General features: G+C 32.4%; 3 protein-coding genes and 3 long non-coding RNA genes across 6 annotated transcripts in view; all 6 read left to right on the forward strand.

The window, feature by feature from the left end:
• The window catches only part of LOC111715256 (neuropathy target esterase sws), a gene marked incomplete at its 5' end in the record, with an annotated part of 7809 nt that extends 5155 nt beyond the window's left edge, over nucleotides 1–2654 (forward strand). Inside the window, 3 exon segments of the mRNA XM_023490560.1 lie at nucleotides 291–391; nucleotides 1319–1354; nucleotides 2226–2654. Coding sequence (XP_023346328.1) covers nucleotides 291–391; nucleotides 1319–1354; nucleotides 2226–2275 — 187 coding nt within the window.
• A 2547-nt stretch (nucleotides 2655–5201) lies between these two features.
• Nucleotides 5202–8900, forward strand: LOC111715252 (N-glycosylase/DNA lyase). Its single transcript, XM_023490559.1, has 9 exons — nucleotides 5202–5478; nucleotides 5766–5875; nucleotides 6173–6271; nucleotides 6673–6713; nucleotides 7584–7685; nucleotides 7919–7966; nucleotides 8323–8406; nucleotides 8463–8567; nucleotides 8835–8900. The coding sequence occupies exons 1-9, from the start codon at nucleotides 5378–5380 to the stop codon at nucleotides 8892–8894; spliced, it is 750 nt and encodes a 249-aa protein (XP_023346327.1). The 5' UTR covers nucleotides 5202–5377; the 3' UTR covers nucleotides 8895–8900.
• A 944-nt stretch (nucleotides 8901–9844) lies between these two features.
• LOC111715253 (uncharacterized) lies at nucleotides 9845–11202 on the forward strand. The gene is made up of 2 exons (XR_002768192.1): nucleotides 9845–9932; nucleotides 10628–11202. It is a non-coding gene; the product is annotated as an uncharacterized LOC111715253 (long non-coding RNA).
• An 81-nt stretch (nucleotides 11203–11283) lies between these two features.
• LOC111715255 (uncharacterized) lies at nucleotides 11284–15666 on the forward strand. Its single transcript, XR_002768194.1, has 2 exons — nucleotides 11284–11895; nucleotides 12267–15666. It is a non-coding gene; the product is annotated as an uncharacterized LOC111715255 (long non-coding RNA).
• A 275-nt stretch (nucleotides 15667–15941) lies between these two features.
• On the forward strand, nucleotides 15942–18143 carry LOC111715254 (uncharacterized). The gene is made up of 3 exons (XR_002768193.1): nucleotides 15942–15984; nucleotides 17021–17135; nucleotides 18086–18143. It is a non-coding gene; the product is annotated as an uncharacterized LOC111715254 (long non-coding RNA).
• Nucleotides 18144–18210: 67 nt separating this feature from the next.
• On the forward strand, nucleotides 18211–26837 carry LOC111715251 (lysophosphatidylcholine acyltransferase). Its single transcript, XM_023490558.1, has 10 exons — nucleotides 18211–18296; nucleotides 19086–19188; nucleotides 19575–19660; nucleotides 20406–20461; nucleotides 20894–21004; nucleotides 21201–21276; nucleotides 22767–22875; nucleotides 23126–23190; nucleotides 24366–25917; nucleotides 26465–26837. The coding sequence occupies exons 1-9, from the start codon at nucleotides 18252–18254 to the stop codon at nucleotides 24477–24479; spliced, it is 765 nt and encodes a 254-aa protein (XP_023346326.1). The 5' UTR covers nucleotides 18211–18251; the 3' UTR covers nucleotides 24480–25917; nucleotides 26465–26837.
• Nucleotides 26838–27158: the final 321 nt, after the last annotated feature.

Consider the following 27158-nt stretch of genomic DNA (forward strand, 5'->3'; position numbering starts at 1 on the left):
ATTATTACAGGGTTTACAGGAAGTTGGAACCGAACAGATATGACATAATAAATGTTCTTTTTTAGCATTCTGAAGTCCCTAGTGTTTCATGACGTGGATATCTTCTATATATAAACGAACACATTTTTTCACCATTTTTAAGATTATATTATCAAGAAATTGCCGAGATTTGTGTAAATACATACAAAGAATTTATGTTCTGTCTATTCCATCGTTACTTGATATAAAAGGACAATTGTTATGGCACCATTGTGATGAAAATTTCAGTTACCATCTACAAATATTTCTAGGTTAAAGGTACGAAAGCAGAATGCTCCAAGTAGGAATGAAAATACCGTTCATACATTTACAGATCTTTCAAACCTTGTCAATCATGCTAAACAGTGGCAAGGTAAGCACCAAGTGGCAAGTTATCACAGGAGTATATATTATTCAGAATTATAATATTGATGAAATCACTTAAATAACACGTAAAAAGACTCTGAAAATCCTTTGTATAAGAAAAGTTTTTTTTAGAAAATCTCGACATGTTCATAAAGTTTTTAATGGTATATTAGCATTTTATGTTGAAAAGTCTACTTTTATTGAAATTAAAACTTCTTATTTTGTTTTTCTAAATTACACAAATTCCTTAACTTGTCCAGAACTATTGCAGCTTTGTATAAAGGTAGACAAATTTTGTATCATTTCACAGATTTATCATGTACGAATCTAATTAGATTACCACCAATTTACAAAACATAATAGTTTTTGAGAAATACTTAAATTTGTGCTTCTGTAGTATTTCATTATTTCCCTTCCCTCTTCCCCCCTTTTACCATACCTCTTCCCCTTTTCCCTTACCTTTCCCTTATTCCCTTTTTTCTATCCCCTTTTCCCTTCCCTTTTTCCTTATTCCCTTTCCTTCCCCCTTTTTCTTTTTTCTACTTTTTTTCCCCCAAGCCCAATTAAAGTTCCAGGGGCCGCAAACGGAAAAATATATTTCCCCTACTGTCAGACGTAGCATGAGGCTCGGACACGATTTTGATTGGCTAGGAGGGGACAAAGAGGCCATTCTGCGAAACATTTACGGTTGGAGGTCAGTTTGCGGGGCTCATGGACGCTTTACATTTCCATCCTCGCTGGGTCAACATTTACGGTCCTAGTTTGCAATGTATCGCCAATTTAGAATTGCAAAAGCAGCAGACCTGTGTGAGAATTAGAATTCCTAACAAGTTTCAAATCTTCAGTGGCATTTTTATTTTTATCCAAAACTATAGGAAGACAGTGTAATCTTTTCTTGTTCTGACTGTATTGACAAAATAAAATAATGTTTCAGGGAAGGCAAGACGAGAAAACTCTGCATCTAAAACAGGTAAATTGAAGGGACTCCCAATAAAACTAAGATTTAAGATATGACTTTTATGGAGCATTCGTTCTACACACAAAATTCATTCTTTTATTGATAGTGCTAGGATTATTGTTGATTAACTTTGTACTTCCCCATTCTCAACTTGACAAAATGTAGTATGTCTGTTATGTACTTTCATGGACGATTGAAATACCCAAAATCATGAATCGAAATATTTTATAATGATTTGTTTATTTGGTTAAAGGTGGGATGTTTTAATGTCATTATGTCGACACTTAATTCCCATATTATTTGGCTATTCTACAGTGGTAGGCGATTATATTAATACAATGAAGGAGACTTTTTTATTTAAGTTTGATTGTTTACACGCTTTTATCTAATTACAAGATTACAAGTAAAATAAAGAAAGTTTTTTAGCCGACAGATTCTCTTTGTTTTCATGTTTATGTATATCTTATATCCATATTTATGTATATCCAATATCCATATTTATGTATATCTAATATCCATATTTATGTATATCTAATATCCATATTTATGTATATCTAATATCCATGTTTATGTATATCTGATATCCATATCTAATATCCATATTTATGTATATCTAATATCCATATTTATGTATATCTAATATCCATGTTTATGTAAATCGAATATCCATGTTTATATAAAAATTGAAATTGAAAGCGGTCTTTTTTTATTGATATATACAACGACGACTGTATAGAATTACTGAAAAATACTTCAATTCCATCTTTATTTTTTTTCTAGAAAACTGAGTTCTATAATTTACAACGTTCATTGCAATCTACAAATTATTTTCAATTATCATCTCAAAGTTCCAAAACAGACTTTAAAATTTCACTGTTCGTAGGTTTGCTAGAACGTGAGGATGATTCTGATGATACGGGTATCTTGTTTTGAAAGAGAAAAACCATCTCCGAATACTTCCCATTACATGTTCACTGTTCAGCAACCAACATGTTCAGAATTTTTGATAATATTTTTTAGACGGAATTGCTCTGGGTTTTATGTGCTGTAAATTGCCTTTTAACGTTTACTTTTCGTGGATTCAAGAACAATGCATACTTTTTTAAGTAAGAGTATCACAATAAGGGAAACCCTTACCAGTACTGGATAAATTTTCCCAAGGTTTCCTGTATGTTTATTATTTAACTAAACCATTCTGCATTTTCCTCCGAAAAGACCCATTAATTATTTCTCTAAAACTACTAATGATGTGCCTTACTATCTTCGATTCAATTCTTTAAAAAATTACAGAATTAAATGCAAATATTTTTGAGAGTTTGTTTTAATATTTTATCTAAAGGTGGTTACCGTAATTTCAGGTGACCCTCCATTAAAAGGAGCATGCCTGATTTACAATGGTACTCTGAAACCTTTATCTGATCTATAATAAAGATGAATGAAGATAATGTCATTTTTTAGTTTAAAGTATTCAATTCTAATATTTGCTTTCAATAGCTTTCATGTAGGAGAAATGCCTAATACACTTCTGTAGAGAAACCACAATTAAAAATAATCAGTTAGCAAAATTATTATCATGGATATATAATATACACTTGATCAGACAAAGCTTTTAGTTTTTAAGGTAATGTTGAGAATCAGGCATTTTTCTTTTAAACATGAAATTACTTTAACAGACCCTTTAACTTTCACGATGCCATTATTTAATTGGACCCAATGGGCCCATTTAATGAATTTTCAATGCCTATCGCCTGTTCAAATTTTGATCACCAATTCTAATCCCGGGCTTTATCTTTAACTTTGAATAGGTGGCTCAAATTTTAACTGGCAGTAGCTAGTTTAGCGAAGTAGTTCAAATTAGTTAAATTTGGTCCAGGACTGATGGAGCTAGTTAAATAATATTTACGTATCCTATACATGTGCCAAATTAATAAATTATTTAATACTGAGGCTCGGAAATAATAAATAAAATGGTTAAACAAAAATTGAGTATTCGAGGGACCGGAAAAGAAATCATCAAAGCATAGAAGTCGTAGATTTAAGAAAGATGTTCTTTAAATGCCGTTTAATTATTAGACCACAATTTTGTTTATAATCGTTATTATTTAATTGTTTACTTATTATGAAACTACTTAATTATGTAATATGTAATAAATAAAGACTGATAATTAATAATGAATTTGATTTAATTCTTCTCTTATCTTCTTCTCTCGTTCTGTCCTTTTCTTCTTTTATTCTTCTATTTTATTTATCAATTCTTCTCTATTTCTCTTCTTCTCTTATCTTCTTCTCTCCTACTCTTCTTCTCTACTTCTCATCTTCTCTTCTCTTCTTTATTCTTCTTTTCATCTTCTCTTTACTTTTACTCTTCTCATTTAATCTTCTAGTCTTATAGTCTTCTAATCTTCTAGTATTCTGGTGCTCTGATCTTCTAGTCTTCTAGTCTTCTTTTCTAGTCTTCTAGTCTTCTAGTATTCTGGTGCTCTGATCTTCTAGTCTTCTAGTCTTCTAATCTTCTAGTATTCTAGTCTTCTATTCTTCTAGTCTACCGATTTACTAGTTGTCTAGTCCTGAGTCTGATAGTCTTCTAATCTTCTCTCCTTCTACTAGATATTTAGATTAATTATATTTCAGTTGAAGAGTGGATATATTTCACAGTTGAAGTCTTGACTATGGGACCATGGATGGGAATGACAAACAGTTCAGCAATGTTATGAAGATTCTATGGAAACATTAAAGATACTCTTACAATAAGTAAAAAAAAAGACAATAGTATCTTTGTTTGTGATGAATATTTAGATTTGTTACATAATATTAACAACTGTTTTTCTTATTTAAATTTAATACATTTACAACTTTTTGTCAAACGAGGGACATTATCATAATCTTAATTGACATTATTTTGATGTCATTTAATAGTAAAAAAACATGAAACGTCATTCAAATGTTCATAGATATAATTTTAACTTCGTTTAAATGTCCGTTGTACTCTTGCGCATGACAAAAATAATAATTTCCGACCTATATATACATTTGATGACAATAAGACCTACAAAAGTGTAACGACCATGAATGACCATACGACCTACAAAAGTGGACATCCGACCAACCATGTCCTGACCTACAAAAAGTGTACATATGATTTACAATGATGACCATCCGGACTAAAAAAAGTGTATATCCGATACACAAAAATTGTACATCCGACCCACAAAAAGTATACGTACATCCCGGACCTACGAAGAGAGAGCATAAAAATAAACTCGCATGCGCATGGCTAAGGACCTATGTCACATCTGTGGTCAGATTAAAAAAAGAAATGTGCAACTGACCTACAGCTGTCGTAAGTCGGCCTGCAATAGATCGGAAAGTTCAGTATAGAGGGTTGTGTATCGACGTTGTAATCGGCAGTTAAAATTTATTTTTTCTTGCAAAACTTAATCTCACCAGTTGCCAAACCAAACCAATTTTGCTATATAAAATTAGAATGTTGTATTGCTCAAAATACTTTTGCGATGGACCACATGAAAAAATTCAGAAAATAGTTCATTTTATAAAAATTTCACGAAGAATATGTTTTACATAAATGTTCATTTGGACTGGCCTTGAAGGCCTATATCCATTAAAACCGGGTTAGTATAAAAAAGGAAGGAAGGTTGAATACAAGAAGATGAAGAAATGAAGAAAGCTATAGTACTTTAGAATAAATATTTGTTCAATTGAACTTCATTTGCAGTTTTTTTCTCATATCAGATATGGTTTTGAAAGTCGTCTTTCACAATGTGATTGCTGGGTTCACTGTGTACAATTCAAAACTGTACACTCTAAAGTTAAGGCAGCAGACTGGAAGGTTTGGTTTGGCTAATTTATTTCATTTAAATAATTCAATTCTTAAAATACAATGAGTTTGGTGTCTCAATGATTAAAATATCATTTACCAGATTAAAAACGAAGTAAACGAAGGAGACGTTACTTTTTAATATCCGTGCTTGGTAAATCACTAACATCATATCAATTTGGTAGCAATATATAGGAAAAATGGTGGCGCAACAATTTTGTCAGCTGATCTGGCGAAAATTTGCATGTTCTCGGTCAGAACTCAGACTTGACATAACCTTGAAATGTGGACAAAGTTTTAGGTAACTTGAGTTTCAAATTTTACGTCGTGTCAATCTGTATTGGCTTAGTATGATCCTTCAGAAACGTATTCATAAGTTTTTTCGGTATTAATTACTTAAGAAGGATTTGAACTATTTGGACCCCTTTCCCCACCCCCTTCATATATATGTACATGACATTATCTAAGTCAAAACCAGATAAGGTGAGCTCATGTTCTAACTGATAAAGATTCCACTGTTTTTTAAAACTTAAAAATTTCCATTGACCATTCAAGTTTATATATTCATATTTATGAGTTTGAAACTAGATGGAAAGCGGAACAACTCGAAGATGAAACTATCTATGCTGGGGTTCTGTTTAATAAACTTGTATTATTGAAACAAGACGAAAGTTTTCTGCACTACAGTGATCCATCAGGTCAAATATTATTATGTTATATACTAACTGAAGTGCCCTGGGTTGCCCGTTGAAATTTAAATACATATTAGAAAACAAAAATTTCGAAATCTGAAAAAATGTCTTTGTTGAATAAATTTCAGCCAATTTGGTCAAACCGTTTGATCATCTTCTTATGAGGAAATGTGGCTGTCCTTCAAGTCCTCTACTATGTTACCCAGGGTAGCAAATACAACATTATTTATTTAATTATTTATTTAAATAAGTTATTGAATAAGTCTTTTTATTTATGATCACTAAACGTAAATAAAATTTAAGGTTGTCTGGATGAAACTGCGCTGCAGACCTATTTAAACCTTGATGTTGATCTTCAAACATTATATCAAGCATGGAGTAAAGTTGATCCTATATTTTTAGGTACATTTATCAATTTGACTATGTTATTTTTTCTTACAATTAAAAATTGGGGGAGGGGAGGGGAGTATTAAAAACTTAACTATTCAGTTTTTTTTGACACTTCCCTAATTCAGCGTAAGTAAACTCCAATATTTTCTTATCACTTCCATGTTTTCATATTATTCCCTACTTTTTTTTTGATTATATTTCCTCTCCATTTTAATTCTTTCTTTAGGTTACTACAATATCTTTTTTTGAGAACTTTTATTTTTATTTTGCCACTCAGTTTTCAAATTCTTTTTTGTTCTGCCTAATTCAGAATTGTATTTGCATTTACAACCTTCTCTCACTTATAATCATTATTGTCGGAAAATAATTTTCTGATTTTAATTTGAATGATATATTTTATTTTGATTGTTAAGAGATCGGCAAGAAGTATCCTGGTGTGAGGATGTTAAGACAGGTAGCCACAAAAAAGTATATTTTTCATTTTATGTTTTTTTAAATCTGTATATAAACTAGCAACACTTTAAGTGTTACAAAATTGCTTCTCAAGTTAGCATTTTTCTTCGTGAATGGCGGATTTTTTTAAATTGGGCATTTAAAAAAATTATAAATGTCAACATTTTTTTCCAGGCAACAATTTTCTACTTTGACCTTCAATAAACCTTCCTTGGTGTCATGTGAGCTCCCACATGAAATTTGGTTCCGATCGGTTCAGCCGTATTGACGTTTATTGGATATTGAGAAAGCAACAATTAAGCAAAGTATTGAGGTAAATAATTCTGTCTGTTTGTATCCGATAAACGTCCAAACGACTGTATTGATCATGGCCCACATTTTTTTGTGGCAACTAACAGAACGTCCAAAGGGTTATAGACGGTAAAATCAAAAATGCTTAAATTTTTTTATCATTTAGTATTTTTAAATCCGCCGATTTAAACATTAAATTCACTAAAATTTTGTTTTCTGGAAAGTACGATTAAAATGGTAACTTGAAAAGCAATACATTAAAGCTGAAATTGTTGATGGAAAATGATTACTAAGAATTTTTTTCTTCAGTTTTCATCTTTTACTTATTTTTGTATGATATGCATGACATTTGCTGAATTATCATCGCTACACTCTCCCTTGTTAAAAAGTAATTTTCCCAAGAGTTATTAAGGATTGTATTTTTTAGGATTTTTTATTAGACAAATAGTATCTTAAAGGCGGAAAAACCTTGCCAGTAAAATCCCAATTTTTCTTCACCCTCCCACCCCGCCCACCATCTGTAAAAGTTTTGGAAGGGGGGGGGGTGGTAATTCTTTAAATAAATATCTCTGACATGCAGGACCCCGTGGAAAACCTGTTCAGCTTCATCTGTTCAGCCAACAACAACATCTCCAGAATATCAGGGATGGTGGAGAACATGGCCAAGGAGTATGGAGATAAGGAGTGTAGATAATTCAAACTGATGTTTTGTCAACTTTACCTTTTGAGAGAACATTATTTATCAAGAAATAAACATTTATTTATCAACATTGACTTGATTTTCAAAAACTGGCTGAGTTATGAAGAATGACCATTAAATGCTGATAACATTTTTAAAAGGAATGGTGCGCAAAGCGTCCTAAATGCCTAGTTTTTATAAACTTCATCCGCATTATTTGAATTATACTCTTAAAGGTGTGTGAGTTTGAAGGAGTTGAGTATCATAGTTTTCCAAAACTTGAGGAATGTTCAGGAAATTAAGAAAGTTAGAAATAAAATTTTTCTTTACTTTTTTACTTGAATTGGATAGTTTCACTTTGTTTATAGTTTTGTACACCATGTAAGTAATTTTTGCAACCATGTTATATTTTCCCAAAGTACAAATAATTTGAACTCTTAATATTTAAAACTACGATTTTTTTTATGGTAATACTTTAACACAACTCTTTTTTTCTGTCACCAAAATATCAAACTCTATTTAAATGTTTGAACATATTTTTATTTTGCAACACTTTATAATAGACAAAAAGTATGTATTTTTCCCCAGAAAAGTGTTAATTTTTAACACATATTTTTTATTTTCGAACCCGATGGTTCAGAGTTTATCTGGTCCTGGGGTTGAGGATAAACTTCGGGAACTTGGATTCGGATACAGGGCTAAATATATACAACTGTCAGCTCAGGTTAGTTAAAGTGAAAATTAGGAAGTCTGATTTTTTTATAATATTTTTGGTTTTAGAAAATCCTTGAATTGGGAGGAGAGGAATGGTTGCACGGTTTGCGGAAACTTAAGTATGCAGAAGCCAAGGAGAAACTACTCTCTCTCTCAGGGATAGGACCTAAGGTGTAGAAAAATCGTTTGTGATCTTTAAAAAGTTTGTTTGGAAAAATCGTTTAATTTTTTAAAACATATTGTTTTATTCAAGTCAGATTGAACGAAAGAACGAATGATTTAAAATTGCTGATATTTTCTTGTTTGTTAAAAAAAAACTAGTTGAAATTATCTTTTAATGATCCAATTAATTTTCATCGTGCATTAATTTTTCTGAACGACATCATCGTTCGACATTTACGAAAAATTTCTTTCGTTTTAAAATATTTATTTTGTTAGCAAAACCGATGCCCATCTCTAGTGCTGAAGGCTCAGGAACAAAATATTCTAGGTAGCTGACTGTATTTTATTGATGTCCCTTGACCAGCCCTCCTCTGTACCTGTAGATACTCATGTCTTTCAGGAATCAAAGAATACTTTGTTCATCAAACTATACTTTTTTAATCAAACAATACTTATTTTCATCAAACAATACTTTTTTAATCAAACAATACTTTTTTTCATCAAACAATACTTTTTTATATCAAACAATACGTATTTTCATCAAACAATACTTTTTGAATCAAACAATACTTATTTTCATCAAACAATACTTATTTTCATCAAACAATAAAGTCTACACGGAGATCGGAGACCATTTCAGGAACACACACATATTTTGTAGTATTTAAAAAGAGAATTTTTTTATTTTTATTTTAAGTATACAATTTTGCTGTAATTATATTTAGTCAATCATGATCTTTGGAATTCAAGAGCAAGCTATGTTTTCACAAAAATTAACCTATTTCTTTAGTTTCACAATTATTGTGTGCAGTTTGCACCATCGTCGCTACACATCTAGAACTTTAAATCAATTCACTAAGTCTTGAAAATTTCTAAATTTCTAATTCAAGGGGAAAGGTTTCATCTTATACTCGTTTTTAAATTTTTAATTTTTGGAATATATTTTCTTAATCGCTGTTGGGAAATCAAATTAATAATGGTAACTGACAAAATTAAATTTCATATTAAATATTTTTCTGTTTTCTTAACTGTAAGGCAATTTTAAATTACTCTTAAGGTAAAGATGGGAATGCCTGATTCACAACTGTACCCTTGAAACCTTTATCTGATCAATAATATGGACGATATAGTCGTTACTCCAGGTTCAATTCATAAAATTAATTTATGTGTTCCAGCAGTAAAAAATAATATGGGTACTTTTGTCAATTCAGCATTGCATTCTTTGCAAGGAGGGTCACTTGAAATTACGCTTACAGTCACTTTAAATCTAACAAAATGTTTGTAAAAGAGGATTGTATGGAGATTATGCCGGATGGGCACATTCTGTTCTGTTTAGTGCAGATTTAAGGCACCTACAGGCACTCAAACTGCAAGGTATGTATTTCTGAAAGGGTTTTCCCCCATTCGGCAACTTCATAAGGTATTTTCCCTAGTGGCAACTTTCTTAATGTGTAATTTCCTAAGTTAGTCCTAGCCGCAGCGCTCGGCCCTCTAGCCCATAGCCATAGCTCATGCCCCCCCCCCCGCCAAATTGACACTTGTTGGAAAATTATCACTTGAAAAGTTGCCATTTGGGAAGTTACCACTTGGGAAGTTGCCATTTGGGAAGTTGCCACTTAGGAAGTTGCCACTTAGGAAGTTGCCACTAGGGAAGTTGACACTCTGGAAGTTGACACTCTGGATGTTGACACTCTGGAAGTTGCCACTTGGAAAGTTGCTACTTGGAAAGTTGCCACTTGGGGAAAGTTGCCACTTGGAAAGTTGTCACTTGGAAAGTTGTCACTTGGGAAGTTGACACAACTTAGAATTATTTTTTTTGACGCAAAATACATTTCGATGGTTCTTCCAAATTCTCCAATAACAATTTGAAGCAAATCGTTTGCCTCATGAGTTATGATCGGACATCCCAACAAACAAGTAGAGATTAAGACTAGATGCTTTGCCAGAAGTTTTCCTTATCTTAGAATTTTAAAACCAGGCTAAGAACACTCCTGTGGTTTTACTAAGTTCCCCAATCAAAATTTTATATAAATAAATAATTTTGTTTAATAAATTATTTATATTTTTAGGCGAACCAGTGGAGAATTTAAGTGGTACAAAAAAGTCCAGTAAAATAACCAAAGATGAGAAAAAAAGTACAAATACAAAGAAGAAAACTCAACTTGTTAAACAAGAAAAAACTGCTAGAATGAAAAAGACTGAAAAAGAAATAATTGGAGTTAAAAGAAAAGGTTTTCATCCAAAGATTGGAAAAAGTAAAAAGATGAAATAATCAAATGAACAATCTATCAATGCTTCTTTAATTTAAAGGGACTATAAGTGTAATTTCAAGTGACCTTCCACGCAAAGACAGGAAAAGACAATGCCTGATTTAATTTTAACAATTTCTATATGTTTCCCTTCAGAGTTGAAATGTGTTATTCACCACAGTCAAGAATAATCAGTTTTCACAGGTATAAACATTATACATTGATATCTAATCCATACTTCATCAGACAAAATTTGAAAGGAACTGCCATGAATCAGGATTTGTCATCTTTGCATGGAGGGTCACTTAAAAGTACGCTTACAACCCTTTCAATAATAAAAATACCTCCTCAATGAAGAAATATATTCTATAAAATACTCTTATCTTTTCAGAAAAGAAATGCGGTAAAACGAAGATCCTGTAATCTCCCTTTTGACTTTATTGTTTTTTTCGTTATTTTCTTCAGGAAATTTCATCTTGAATTTTTATACTATTGAAGTTGTAACATTTTTAACTAAATTAAGACCAATAGAAGCCAAAGAAAATACATTGTATTTTAAAAGTTCAATTGTAATGAATTCTTAAATTTTAATTCAATGAAAGTATGATTTAATACAAATATAATGTTGGACACTGGCTCCACAATTGATAAAAAAAATACAAAGGCTGCATACTTACAATGGATTGACATAATAATACTTCTTACTTTTTACTTCATATTTTTATGTTGAATCCTAGAAATCCAGGTAGGGGAGCTTCAATGTGGTCTTTTGTAGCATGTTTGGTTTAAGTGATGTTATCCATTCCATCTTTGAATGATTTTATAGTTTTGCTCTCTTTTAATTCAGCTGTCATTAAGTTATATGTGCAACCATCAATATCATTGAATAAAACAATTAACACAAGCGGCCCAAGAACAGATCCCTGAGGCACACCTCATCTAGTCTGAGATTTTACCATTTATAACAACTCATTGTTTTTTTTCCAGTAGCCAGTTGTGGATCCACTTGAGAACATTACCTTTTACTCTATGGGCCTCTAACTTTTTAATTGTTTTGGCACTTTGTTGAAAGCTTTGGCAAAATCCAGGTATATTATATCTGAAGATTGTTATTATCAAACATCTCAGTGATCTTTTCAATGAGTTCTAGGAGATTTATGGTAACAGATCTATTGCTGAGAAAACCATGCTGAGTATTTTTAAATGTGGTGATTGTCCAGAAGAGTATTTTTTACTTGGTCCTTGATAATATATTCAAACATCAAACATTTTTGAAGTTAAATAGACTGGCTTATAACTTTCTGCTTTAGTGTTAGCTCCCTTCTTAAAGATTTGGGTAAGATTTGATGTTCTCCAATCAACAGGAATCATTCCTGAGCTCATTGATTTTCTGTATATGATGCAAAGAGGGATGCACTGCAGAAAACATCCACATTTGTTCTTTTTTTCTCTTTTTTAGGTATGCATAAAAGGGCCTTTGTTTGCACTCTAGGTTATTTTTTCTCAAAGTTTTGCTTAGCATAATAAACAGCTTTCTTGCATTAATTTTCAATAGTCATAAACTGTGCTAAGTGATATGGTAGATGAGTATTTTGAAAAAGGTTTCAAGATCTTTTCTTTCTTCTGCACAATTTTACAACATATTTTGTCATCTTTTTATGCAATCAGTTAACACTGTTCTTCAGTTTCTTTGTACCTTCTGTAGCTTCTTATCTTCTTTCTTATCAACATCAAGAACTAGTTTCTTTGTACCTTCAGTAGCTATTTCTTTTCTTCCTTATCAAACTCAATAGATTCCTATTCATTCTCAGTGGAGTCTTAGGATTTCTAATCTTTTTCAAGGTATCCTAGATATTAGCAAGTTTGATTAAGTTTATTTTGAAAGTATCCCATGCCAATCTTGTACATTTATCATTTAGGAGTTCAAACCAGTCCAGGTGATTCAGTGCAAACTTAAGGTTCTCAATATCAGCCCATAAAACTTTAGTTTAAGCTCTAAATAAAGTTTATGTTTAGAATACAATTATATATATACAGAGAAGGAAATGAGACCAAAGAATCAAGAGAGATATCCGAATAGATATTCATGTGCTTCTTCAGATCAGGGTTTTCGGATTCAACCTGAACATTGAGAATTAAAAGATTCATAGGTCTTACATACACCTTTTCATCTTTGATCTGAGGTCATGGTTTCCCAATTTATTCCTGGGAGATTTAAGTCACCATTAACAAATGAGTTTGGTTCAATGTCATTCAATATTTCACATAGTTCAGCTGTAGTATCACTATTACTATTAGAAATAGGGCAATATCATGAGTCCACTTTTGGCATTTACAAGGAGACCTCCCCCTATACCATTAGCAGTGTCTATTCAATCACATTTAAGCTCGTTAATTAGTTCATAATTTGTTAAACTCAAAATTGAGTCCTGGATATCCATGACACCAAGACTCTGTCAATAATATTATGTCTGGTTTTAAGTCTTCCGAAATATAATTCAATTCTTATACCTTGTTTACAACACTTTGAGCATTAAGGTAGAGAATTGTTAGTTTGATTGGCTGTTCCCTTCTGTTGTCCTTCCTGTTCTGTTCCTGCGTCCCAGGGACTTCCCCATACTGATGGAGAAGCCTGATCATAATCTTCTCTTGTACTCTTGTATCCTCAGCTGGTTATCCATCTTTCTGGACATTGTCCTTCTCATCAGTATCTCTATTTATCTGATCTCTGTTCGTTTTGGTTCTTCTGGCCTCTTTATGTTTCTCTAGGGTTTATTTTGATTGGCTTCTTTTTCTGTTATGCGTTCTCCTTTTCATTAACATATTCAATACTCCTGGGCTCAGTTTCTTGATATGTGTACCCTCCTTTCAGAACTTTGAGTATTATAATTTCTCCTGGGGAAAATCTTTTTCTCCAGTCAAACTCTTTTCTCTTCTCTTGGTCCTTCTAGTTTCCATTCAGAGTTCTGCGAAGTTTCATTTTATGTTCAGATTTATGCTTCAGAACTTCTATCCTCCTCCTCCCTCTGGTAGTAGGGAGGTTCTTGGCTTTTTCAAGCATTTTTTTTACATTTTTTTCCAGACTACAAAATCCAATCATCAAAGGTCTACAGTTTTCCTTCTTTTCCCCAATCCTTTTAGAAAACTGGACACTTTCCTCTTAAAGCCTTACTCCAATCTTGTTAAGGATCTCAAGGAGACACTTGATATCCTTCTCTTGTCTAGATATACCATTTCACACATCTTCATTAGTCTCTGCTATGTTATGAAAAGTAGATTATCCTTTCTATCTTCTCTCTCTCTGAGCTCATAAAGAAGTTAATCAATCTTCTATTGGTTTGGGCAGTTCCTTAATATCTTTGGTATTTTTGTTACTAATGCTTCTCAGATCCTCAACCTTGTTTCCAACAGCTTCAATATCTTTATGGTTACTTGCAACCTCCATCTCTATCTCTTCTGTTCTGTTCTCCTATTCTCCAGGTCTCACCACAACCTAATTAGTTGAGTATTCTCGTTTAATTTAGTTTGTACTAGCCACAGCTAGTTGTTCAGTGGTACAATGGGTTTGTTTTAGTAACTTTGCTGAACCCTTTCTAGCAGCTCAATATCACCCATTAACCATGGACTCCATGCCTGGACTGAAAATTCTAGGTGACGTCAGACAAATTCTTCAAAAAGTTTTCTTGTCGTGGTATATAAAAACACTAGAGATCTGTGCCAGTACAGTTATTGCTCTGTGAGGTATAATCTATTATGACTCCAATGTCTCATTAGTGGGTTACTGTAGCTAGGGGTTAGCCATTCATTCATTTTGGTACAGTGGTACAGATCATTTATAAATGTAACAAAAAGAAGAGGACCCAAGACAGACCCTTAGAAGACCCCACTTATAACATAGGACCACTCAGAACAACATCCATTTAGAATCATCCGCTGTTTGCAGTTGGGTCACAAGAATTTGGTCCATATTTTTGTAACCTTGTATGTGGCACTTAATCAAATACCTTACTAAATCAAGATAGCTATTTCTGCAGAATTTCCTCCATCCACAATATTGGTAATTTTATATAAGAATCCCAGGATATTAGTAGTGCAAGACTTTATGGACATGAATTCATGTTGTGAACTTTTAATGAGACAATATTTTAGTAGATACCACTATGCCATCTATAATAATGGATTCCATTACATTGCAAGGAATTGATTTCAATGATATTGGTCTTGAATAACTGGGGTTGTATTTGAATCCTTTCTTAAATATAGGGGTGACATTAGCGTCTCTCCAGTCATGGGGTTCTGCACCAGATTTCATTGACTTAGAATAGAAGATAGATAGTGGAATACAGAGTGGAGCTGAAAATTCTGAAAGAAATCTTGACGAGAAATGATCAAGTCCTGAGCTGGAACATATTTTCAACTTCTTAAGTTTTCTGTCTACTACTTTATCCACCTTATCTAATGCAGTCTCCTCCTTTTTATCCACAAAATCAACCACCTTCTCATGAACCTCTCCAATTCTCCTCATATTATCAGCTACAGTGACATAGACTTTATTAAGCTTCTTATGAATGGTACTCTTTAGCTCTTCACAGTGTGTGCAGATAATAATACCAATTCAATAAATTAAAAGTACCAATTTCACCAAGGTCTTTCAACTAGGGTGAATATCTGTCAGAATGACACCCCTTTCCCCCCTCACCCTTGGAATAATTGGACATCTAAAGGCAACTTTTTCTTTTCTTTTTGACGCTTTTACCGACAAATTCATTGATGTCCTCCTAAAAATCATTTATTTTCCCTAAGTCAGTGAATAACCCCTAAAAAAGTTTTGGTGCTCTGCGATACATTATAAATATATATTGTAAAAAAACTTTTGAGGGGGGAAAAGAAAATATTTTTTGGAGAAAATATACATCTCTGTCATTCAATGCCATAATAATAAAATTAATAAATTTAATGAAACATATATATGAATGTCTTGTTTTATTATACAGAATATCCTCTTTTTGTGAAAAAATACAAATTCAGAACTAATACAAACGAGAAAAATACCCATGTCACCGCTATTATTTCTAATTATACTTTTGATTTAAATCAATTTTGTTTTTAAAAAAACTTGAAATTAATCGATCAGACTTAAAATGGTTGAGAGGTTAAAACCAGAAAACTTTACGGAGGTAAGTTTATCAATATAATCAATCATCTTATCCTTTTTTTTTTTTTTTGGGGGGGGGAGGAGTGCGGCAACACATACAAGGTGTATTGAGTTCCCTGTGTCCTTATTTTATTATCCAGAATCAATTTTTATATATAAATGTATATGTTTATGCCAACTCTGTATGTTTATTCATAAATTGATATTTTTCATTAATATTTTTAATTGTTATGCCATTTAAAGTGTCATTGTTATTTGTAATAATCAAATTTTTTCCCCCTGAAATGGACAATTTTCCAAATTTCAGGAATAAAACCGCCAAAGAATTAAAACGTACCTATAAGTATAAATATCAGACAAAATTATTATCAAGGAAGGGGGAAGATGGGGGAGGGGAGGCTGTTTTTTCAGCAAATATATTTATATCCCTGTATTGGTTTTGGTATTTTAGCTTTGTTAGTTTGATAGTGTTATTAATTTTGTTATTGTTTAAGTTGTTGTTATTGTTATTGATAAGTTCTATTTAACTTGATATTGATACTGTCATTGTTATTGTTTTAGTTGTTGTTGTTGTTAGATTAAGGAGCCCACGAAACTTCCTTAGCATCTTGAAATGAATTGAATTGAATTTAATTGTCGTAATTTTTAAGATGTCGTTGTTGTTGTTATTGATGCCAATATTAATCTTGAAATTGTTATTATTGTTATTGTTATTGTTATTATTATTGTTATTGTTATTGTTATTGTTATTGTTATTGTTATTGTTATTGTTATTGTTATTGTTATTGTTATTGTTATTGTTATTGTTATTGTTATTGTTATTGTTATTGTTTGTTATTGTTATTGTTATTTTATGTTAATGTTAATGTTAATGTTAATGTTAATGTTAATGTTAATGTTAATGTTAATGTTAATGTTAATGTTAATGTTAATGTTAATGTTAATGTTAATGCTAATGTTAATGTTAATGTTAATGTTAATGTTAATGTTAATGTTAATGTTAATGTTATTGTTATTGTTATTGTTATTGTAATTGTTATTGTTATTGTTATTTATAGGAGAATTCTCCGTTCCGTGTCCGTGTACAGTTCTCAAGTTGGGAGGTTGTACAGATGGTTTTATGCTTCTGTACCCTACTACCTATCAGATTAGTAGTGGGACTCGTTTCCTTAGGTATATCACTTTACAGTAATTAAGTGTTTAGTACTAGTTGAACTAGTAGCAAATGTTTAAGGGGCTGTATGTGCCCCTCCATGCAAGGATGGCCATTCCAGATTTACAGCAGTACTCTTGAAACCTATATCTGATCATAAATGTTCTGACTCGAAAAGTGTTTAGTAGTTGAACTAGTAGCAAATGTTTAAGGGGCTGTAAGTTTAATTTCAAGTGCCCCTCCATGCAAGAATGGCCATTCCAGATTTACAGCAGTACTCTTGAAACCTTTATCTGATCATAAATGTTCTGACTCGAAAAGTGTTTATTTTTTCAAGTTGATCCCTTGCTTCTTATAAATAAGCACTGTGCAAGTCACTTTTGCAGAGAAACCACAAATGAAATTAAATAGTTGAAATAAACAAAAACGTTTATATCTAGTTCATTCTTGATCAGATTAAGGTATCGAGTATACAGTTGTAAATCTGGCATTGCAATCTTTGCATGGAGAGTCACTTGAAATTATGCTTATAGTCCCTTTCAGTAGCAGAAAGTGCACTAGAGAAGTAGCTCAACTAGTCTTATCTAGATTCTAGTTCAACTACTTTGCTATTTATAAAATCCGACCTATAGTTTCCTAACAAGATTTTGTATTTCCTTTATTTTCGATTTTTTTCTTATTTTTTCCTGGCTAAAATATCGTTAAAGGAAGTTATAATTTTCCTCAAATTTAAATTTTCTAATCCTTTGCATCTTTATGCCAAACTACGAATTCTCCTGAAGTTTGAAATGTCTTAAGATTATAAGATTAGGAATTTAAATAAGTTTGTCTCTTTCTCGTTTTTAAATCTAAAACAAAGGGGATTGGATGGAATTTTGAGGATTGGGAAGTTGGAAAAGCTAATATATGTCTCTTAAAGTATATTTTTACTTTTACTGCTAAGAATGGATTTACCAAAACCTATATTTAGTTTTAGCCTGGATAGTATCAAGTATAGGACTACTAGAAATGGATTTATCTAAACCTATATTTAGTTTTAGCCTGGATAGTATCAAGTATAGGACTACTAGGAATGGATTTATCTAAACCTATATTAAGTTTTAGCCTGGATAGTATCAAGTATAGGACTACTAGGAATGGATTTATCTAAACCTCTGCAGGGCTGGAGAAAGTGTCTCAAGGTAATGTAAAAACCTCTTATTTTTCTTATGTCCGTATGTTGCACATTGTACAAGTTTAGACATGTAAAAGTTGGTACACACTTTTGTACACTTGTACACCTTGGCCCATGTTTGTGCTTATACAAATACATTCATGATTTTCAGCATCTTCATTCTACAAATTTAGTCAATTTGTGTAATTTTGATATCAAGAATCATGCATTTATTAATGATAATGTTTGTTTGTGCATGTGCAATGTACAGAGGACATGTGTGAACACACAAAAGAAACTATAAACAAATTTTGAGCTTTTAATGTTAACAAAATTTAATGCTAATAGGAAGAATATGTACAAATTTCCAATTGATATTATTTGTTTTACACTTGAGAGAGCAAAATGTTTTTAGTTTTGATTTGGTTGATAGTTTACCATTTGGATCCGGCCGAATCATTGGGTCCGGATCCAGGGAGCTGAAATTTTGCGGAACCTGATCATAATGACTTGGCATCTGCATGTAGATGTGGGTACAATTAAAATTATTTAGACAGTCAACGGCATTTTAATGTCTCCTAACATATTTGACGTACTCATGAATCCGATAAACATACAAAGTCGGATGACTCACTAACCCAAGCTGACTTGGGGGAGTGGTATGGAGCTTAACCCTGGAGCTCAACGTAACATAGCCTACAGGACATGATACGACCATACATTGACTGTATGTTGAATAATAATAATAATAATAATAATATGTTGTATAGATGATGTCCTGTAGGTTGAATAATAATAATAATAATATGTTGTATAGATGATGTCCTGTAGCCTGGGCCGAGTCTGTGTACGCTGTGTTGGATTCCACAATGTTGATATTATTGGCACAAAAGCACACAAAGATATTGCACCTGTTATAGGTAATATTTTGTATTAAAGGGACTGTAAAATAATTTCAATTGACTTATTTCTTCAATAATTTGGAAGATATGATGGTTTTGTTAGCCTAAAAAGTGTTTAAAAAGAGAAGATAAATAATAATTCTTAATCAGACATGGCTATAACTGTACTGTTGTTAATATAATATGCTTTTATAAGTTTGGAATGTAAGCCTTTTAACATATTTTGGAATTATCATAAAAACAACACATTTAAATCTATAAGAACGACAACATCATTCTAATTATTGATCACATAAAGGTTTCAAGGACACTCTTGTGAATCGGGCTTTGCAATTTTTGAATGGAGTGTCACTTAAAATTACGTTCACAGTCCCTTTGATAAGGAAATATATTTTTCATTTTAGTCGCTGCTCCTCACTCTTCATTCTTTGATGCTCTGGCAATATTCTGGTCTGGTCTACCCTTCTTCGTTAGTAGAGAAGAAAATAAGGAATCTATTACATACTATTAGACATATTAATCAAAATGTCATAAATATAGGTTTCCCTAAGGGGTTATAAATGGAATTCCCCCCACCTCCCTCTCCCTTCTTCCTTAGTAGAGAAGATAATAAGACATCTATTACATACATATTAGACATATTAATCAAAATATCATAAATATAGGTTTCTCTAGAGGTTAAACATGGAATTTCCCCCACCTCCCTCCCCCTTCTTCGTTAGTAGAGAAGAAAATAAGGTATCTATTACATACATATTAGTCATATTAATCAAAATATCATAAATATAGGTTTCTCCAGGGGTTAAAAATGGAATCCCCCCCCTCTGCCCTTCTTCGTTAGTAGAGAAGATAATAAGGAATCATTTACATACATATTACATACACTATCATTATATCATTAACTAGCTTGGTAATCCTGCAGCGTTTTGTGTTGCCCAAGGTGCTTATATTTACAGTTGCTGTTTACCTCCACTTAGTTGATATTTACCGGCCGAAACTAAATTTTCAACTTAAAACCTCAAAATCAAGCCAAGAACACTCCTGTGGCTCTCCTGGGATCCCTAATCTAAAACGGTCCTGGGGGTTCCTGAGTTATGATTGGACAAACAAACAGACAAACAGAGATAAAAACTTTACATGTATTAATTAAATAATTTTGAAAAAAAAGACCTTGTATTATTGTTTCTATTATACTTATATTTACTAGTATTCATATGTAAAGATGATGATGTCAGGAAATCCCATTTATCGGGAAATGTATTCAGTTCGCTCAGGCCATTCATGTCAAAAGGTGAATTGTTTTATACAAGTATTGTTTAGATCATGTCTTACATAAATTATATTGTTAAATCAACAATTACGATTACCCTGCTACGAAGCATATTCAAATCTTTTACAATTACATATTTTAAAGAACATTTTTTGTGAAACCGTGAATTTTGCTTGATTCATAATGTTCATAATGATTCATCGTTGTGAGGAACAATGAGGAAGAAATGTTTATGGGAATTAATCAATCATTTTAACTCTGTATTTGAAGACTCGCTATAAATTAAGTTAACAGTCCCTTTAAATATGTGATTATTGTATAATTACATATCGGGAGAACTGAAAACAATATGGAAATCTTAAAAGGGTGTTTTATTTGTTTGCCCGTCATTTTATATCAAAAAAAAGAAAAATTTGGAAAGTAGAAAATGCCAACTTCATATTTATTTAATAGGGAGGATCGAAATGATCGACAGAAGACCAAAGATGAGATAAACAGACGTTGCCAGTCGAACGATCCTTGGGAACAGTTCCTTATTTTCCCTGAAGGAACAACTAGTAATAGGTGGGTTTCTTAATCCTTCTTTCCCTGAGGGGAAAACATGTAACAGTGAGGATCCTTATTTTCCTTAATGGAACCAACCTCGGGATGGAGGGGGGGGGGGGGTATTTCAAGGTCTTTCTTCTGATACTCCTGAAGGAACAACTAGTATCAGGTTGGTTCCTTATTATCTTTAGATTTAATTAAATGATTTGATTAGGAAAGCTCTGATGACCTTTAAGCCAGGTGGTTTTCTACCCGGAAAAACAATACAACCCTTGCTGATCAAGTACAAAGTAAGCATAATTTCAGTCAATTAATTATAAATGTATCATTCGTGAAGCTTCTTATCAGTTTAAAATTCTTAACAGTCCGGATTGTTTCCAGTTTTTGCTAATTTTTGGGGGAAATATTCGGAGATCCCCATTGCACCCTCAAAATGAAAAATATGCGTGTACACTTCAAATTGGTCATTATATGTGGCCCCTGGCTTGTCCTAACCTTAACTCTTGGCCCCCTTATTGTCCCATTGTATGTGGCCCCTGGCTTGTTCTAACCTCAACTCCTGGCCCCCTTATTGTCCCATTGTATGTGGCCCCTGGCTTGTCCTAACCTCAACTCTTGGCCCCCTTATTGTCCCATTGTATGTGGCCCCTGGCTTGTTCTAACCTCAACTCTTGGACCCTTTATTGTCCCGTTGCATGTGGCCGGCTCGCTTCACTTTGGAGGGTGCTAGAGCGTCGGGAAACCCGTCGGTCGCAGGGTGCAATTTAAACCGCCCCTGGCTTGTCCTAACCTCAACTCTTGGCCCCCTTTTTGTCCCGTTGTATGTGGTCCCTAGCTTGTCCTAACCTCAACTCTTTGCCCCCTTATTGTATGTGGCCCCTGACTTGTCCAAACCTCAACTCTTGGCCCCCTTATTGTCCCTTTGTATGTGGCCCTTGGCTTGTCCTAACCTCAACTCTTGGCCCCCTTATTGTCCCTTTGTATGTGGCCCTTGGCTTGTCCTAACTTCAACTCTTGGCCCCCTTATTGTCCCGTTGTATGTGGTCCCTGGCTTGTCCTAACCTCAACTCTTGGCCCTCTTATTGTATGTGGCCCCTGACTTGTCCTAACCTCAACTTTTGGCCCCCTTATTGTCCCATTAGTTGTTCTGATCTAACTTCAACCGTTCATTTCATTTAAAGTAAAAATAAGGCGTTAGCAATAAACATGAATATATAATATAAACCAGGAATTTATAACACCTTTTTTCTTAATAATTTACGGGGGAAAAAGTTTTTACTTTTGCTGACAATGTATTTACTTTATTAGGTTATAAAAGCTTATTTTTCAATTTCCTTTGTTTAAAAAGCTTGACCTGAGACCAACCCCCTTTATATATTCTGGACTATATTTAGAACCATCATGATACAGTTATTGACCCGGGACCAACCCTGGATATATTATGGACTATTCAGATTAGAACCGCCATGATACAGTTATTGACCCGGGATCAGCCCCCTGGATATATTGTGGACTATATTTAGAACCACAATGATACAGTTAGCTGGACCCGGGACCAACCCCTGGATATATTATGGACTATTTTTAGAATCACCATGATACAGTTAGCTGGACCCGGGACCAACCCTAGATATATTATGGACTATATTTAGAACCACCATGATACAGTTAGCTGAACCTGAGACCAACCCTAGATATATTATGGACTATATTTAGAACCACCATGATACAGTTAGCTGAACCTGGGACCAACCCTAGATATATTATGGACTATATTTAGAACCACCATGATACAGTAAGCTGGACCTGGGACCAACCCCACGGGTTTATGTCGTGTTTCCTATGGACCTGCTGCCAGTGGAATAATAGAGTTGAACTTCACTTCCTAGGAATCAAACTGACCATTGTTGAATTAAAGAGTTGTAAGCCCAGTTCACGACACCATTTAACACTTTGTATTTATTGCCGTTGGAAAATTTTATATAAGATTTTATAGTTTTTTTTTAAAGAGCTATGAAATATTTTTTTACATTACCATAGATGTATGATAGGGAATAATACAAATTTATTTATAACTTTCAACCATGAACCCCTAAATATATGAATTCTTATTTATTATTCTTATTTTGGTTTGGTTAGACCCCTATACACCATCGGAGGAAGAGAGGAATGATCCCAGACTATTTGCAGAGAACGTGAGACAGGTTGGTTCTATGTATTAGTATTAATGAAATTATACTTGAAGGCAGAATTTTGGCATTGTGAATTTCGGGATCAAACATTGATCTCTATTCTCCATCTTATCCAGACCTGCGATTTAACATAATTCCTATTTGATATCCTGTGATCAGTGCTTAGGATCCGGATCCAAGGGGTAAAATATCAACCAAAACTGCAAAAAAAAACCAATTCTGAACTTTTGAAAGAGAGATTATAAAAAATTTCCTCATTTCTGATGGTTCATCAAGTTTTATGATAAAAATAAGCGAAAAAATAAAATAAAAAATTCAGTAAATCTTACAGAAATGACCAGAAATGATCCGGATCCGAATCCATTTTTTTCCAGTGCGGATCCAGGATCCGGATCCGCATCAAAATTAAATGGATCCTAAGTACTGCCTGTGATGGTCATAAGGTAAGTGAGGGCATTATCAAATTTAAATGTGTCCACATTATATATCGAGATTAACGGTTTTCCACACACTAATTCCGAACTCTGTTTCTAAATAATTAGAATTAAAATCTAATTAATTAAATTTTAACCTACTTCAGTTTTTGCTAATTGCACTGATCTTTCTGTATTTGGTTGACCAGTTGGGATGTTCATTGTTCACATTTAGTGTCACTTTTGGCGAAGACAGTGATACTCAAGTTCGCCAACATATTGCGGAATTTGACAAGTTTAAATGATAATTAAATAATTTGTGGAAAAAAAGATGCGCTAATCAATTAAAGTTTCCATTTTTTCACAAAAAATTTAATACGGCCATTCTTGACTGAGCTGGGCTTGTCTTGTGCGTAAAATGTGCTTTTTAAACTGCGTAAAAAATGTTTTTTAACTGTTTGAAAATTTTTGTTGCAATTACTTGTAATCAAACGTTTGATGCTGATGCTGATGTGTGATCAAATTAGACCAGTTTGGATTACATATCTCAACAGTATCTTTCCAACATGCCGGGGGGGGGGGCGCATCCCCCCTTTATTAGAAAAAATGCAATTTTTACTAATTTAAAAATTATGTTATTCTTCAGTTGTATTTATTTGTAAAATTGTTAAAATGTTGCACTTTTTCCCCCTTATTCCTGTCATTATAGTGTGACCTCTGACCAACCAGTATAGTCAGTGTTGATGATTAAACTCATTAAGATTTATTTAACAGGTTATGGCCACTGCTCTTGGGGTTCCCTTGTGCGATATGACATTCGAGGATATAAAAGAAATGTACTCGACGAAGACCAAGAACCCCGGAGAAAAGGAGGAGAAGAAGGATTGACGAATCCCTGGGTTTAAGAGGAAAATAGAACCCATGAAACCTCGGCCAACCAAACACAAAGAACTTATTATAGAATCACTCAATAACAGTTTTCAAGAAAATCATGAAAATAATTTCAAAGAAGGGAATAATAGGGAATATTAAATATCAAGTCAACTGTTCTAATTAATACATCATATACGCACATATTTCAACATTTTTATTGCACAATTTTTAAAATGCCGCTAGGCTTTGGTTATTTCAGTTGATTTTTAGTTGATTTTTTTCTAGACATCTTCCAAACTCACAAACACTCAAAACTCCTGCACGGCAATCTAAAAATTTTAGGCTGTAAATACAAGTTTTTGTTGTTTTATTAGTCTCGAATTATTAGTATTATCATTTACTTGTGTATGTGAAAACTTTCCGCCTCTTTTTACACTACTCCCTAAAGATAAAATCAACTATCAACAAGAAACTATAAGTTTTTTACGCTTCCTGCAATATTTTTTTCTTGCATTCTTCCCTTTTTTTGCTTTGCACATGATTTTTATTAAAATATTGTCTTGCGATATTATTTTACAAAAAGAAGAAAAAACAGTGTTGAAATTATCTTATATTGTTTTTGATCAGAAACGGGTTAAAATGCTCTCAAAATTAGAAAATTTTATACTTCTACTTTAGACCGGTAGTTTTTCTTAGTTCAACGGATTCGGAGGTTGAGTAAAAAAAATTAAAATGAATTAATAACTCATTTCTTCCAACATGATTGTTATAATTTAATTGCAGAATTTTACTAACTAACAATCCTATTAATATTAAAATATTTCATGACCTTCATGTTGAGATACAACACGGATCATACCATTTTTAATTTATTTACTAAATTCGGTGAGACATTTTTTATTTAATAGACAATAGTTCCTTAATAAATTAGTAGGAGGTGATAAATCTCAAAAGTATTAAGTATTTTGAATTGCTCAAACTAAACTGTGACTGATTAACAGCTGTACTGTACAGTGTACAGGGGATTATATCCAGGAATCCCAGCCCCCCTATTATTTTTCACGGACAATGACAATTTTGAAATAAATATTCAATCTATAGAAAAAAATCAATTTTCTGATTTGTTTAAACATTTTATTTTAAATGTTTTTTTTTAAGTACTTTGAAAAGAATGATGATAAAAACCCTGGGGGTGAAGCTTGAATGTTGAATCAACCCAGTGAAAAATACCTATATACTAGTGATAGTTTTTTTTTTTTTACTAAAATGTAATGAATATCAAAGATATTGTTAAAGTAACTTTAAATGATTTTTCATTAAGTTCGTTTTTATTCGCATCATTTCCATTTCAACCATTGCTCGGGAAAGTATGGCGTAAAATGTAAAGTTTTCTACTTCTTTGACACCTCTCCAGATATCCATAAATTTCTTTTTAAAGGGAGTGACTGGCAATGTATGGTGGTTGAACTGAGTATGCAGTATTGTGGATTGTATTAGGATTCATTTGAGACACATGAAAAGTTTCCAAAATATATAATTACTGTGTTTAAGTGCAAAGTCGACGTTCAAAATCATGAATCAGGGTGGGTATGTTCACAGAATCGTTTTTTTTTAAATTATTAAATAACGATGAAGAAAAATAAAGTACAAATCATACAGTAACTAGAACATATTTTCTTCAAATGTCGTCTTTTCAATAAAAATTCCGAAACATCTGCAGAAAATCTTTGTGAATAATGAGAGATTATAGAAACTAATAATTGAATATAATATAAACAACTTATCAATTTATTGTAGAATTTTGTTTAAATTTTTGTCGCCGTATTTAATAGTTTTAAAAACAGATTCTGAAAACGTACCCACCCAAATTCATGATTATGAACGTCGACTTTGCTCTCAAACTTAGTAAATGTACGTCGTAAAAACATCTAATATGTCTCAAGTAAATCTTAATAAATTTTGTCCACAGTACTTTATATTCAGTTCAACCACCTTTAAAGACTTTGTGACAGTTTCTCTGTAATTTTAAAAATCCACAAAAGGAAATCTTTATGTCTCACTTTTCTCTAGATAAAGATTGAAGATGTGAATCAATAATGACACTTCTCAAATTAAGAGTCACTTAAAATATTTTTTCATGAACAAAGGATCTGACTTTAAATTTATCAAAATTGTTAATTTTATTGTGATGTATATTCTATATAGACGTGCACACTGGGTTAGGAATTTAAATAAACAACACATCTCAATCCAATTAACAACACTGTGCACGCCCCTAGTTATACTTGTATACTGTATCGATTCTTGTTAATAATGTTTATTAATTGTCATTAGCTTTTATCTGAAGGTAAAATAAAATTTGAATTCCTTTTATCTTTATCCATCTTAAATTGACGAATCTTAGTTTTAAAAACTATTTCAGTTTTGTATAAAATGCAGGGATGTATATTGTATATTTTGTCTAAATCCCCCCCCCTCCATTTTTAAAATTATGTTAAAATTTCTTTGAGTTTTTCAAATTGGGGGGTTTTATGATAGTAAGGAGAAAAATTAAGTTTTTTGCTTTCAAAAATATCTTAAAATGACATAACTTACCCTTTGATGTCTTATTTTTACCCCCAGCTCAATAAAAACATTTCGTGAAATTTGAAAAAACAAAACACTGAAAATAATATTTATCTTTGTTTGAACTTG

This window comes from Eurytemora carolleeae, unplaced genomic scaffold (genome assembly GCF_000591075.1).
Source record: "Eurytemora carolleeae unplaced genomic scaffold, Eaff_2.0 scaffold1740, whole genome shotgun sequence".
Lineage (NCBI taxonomy): Eukaryota > Metazoa > Arthropoda > Copepoda > Calanoida > Temoridae > Eurytemora > Eurytemora carolleeae.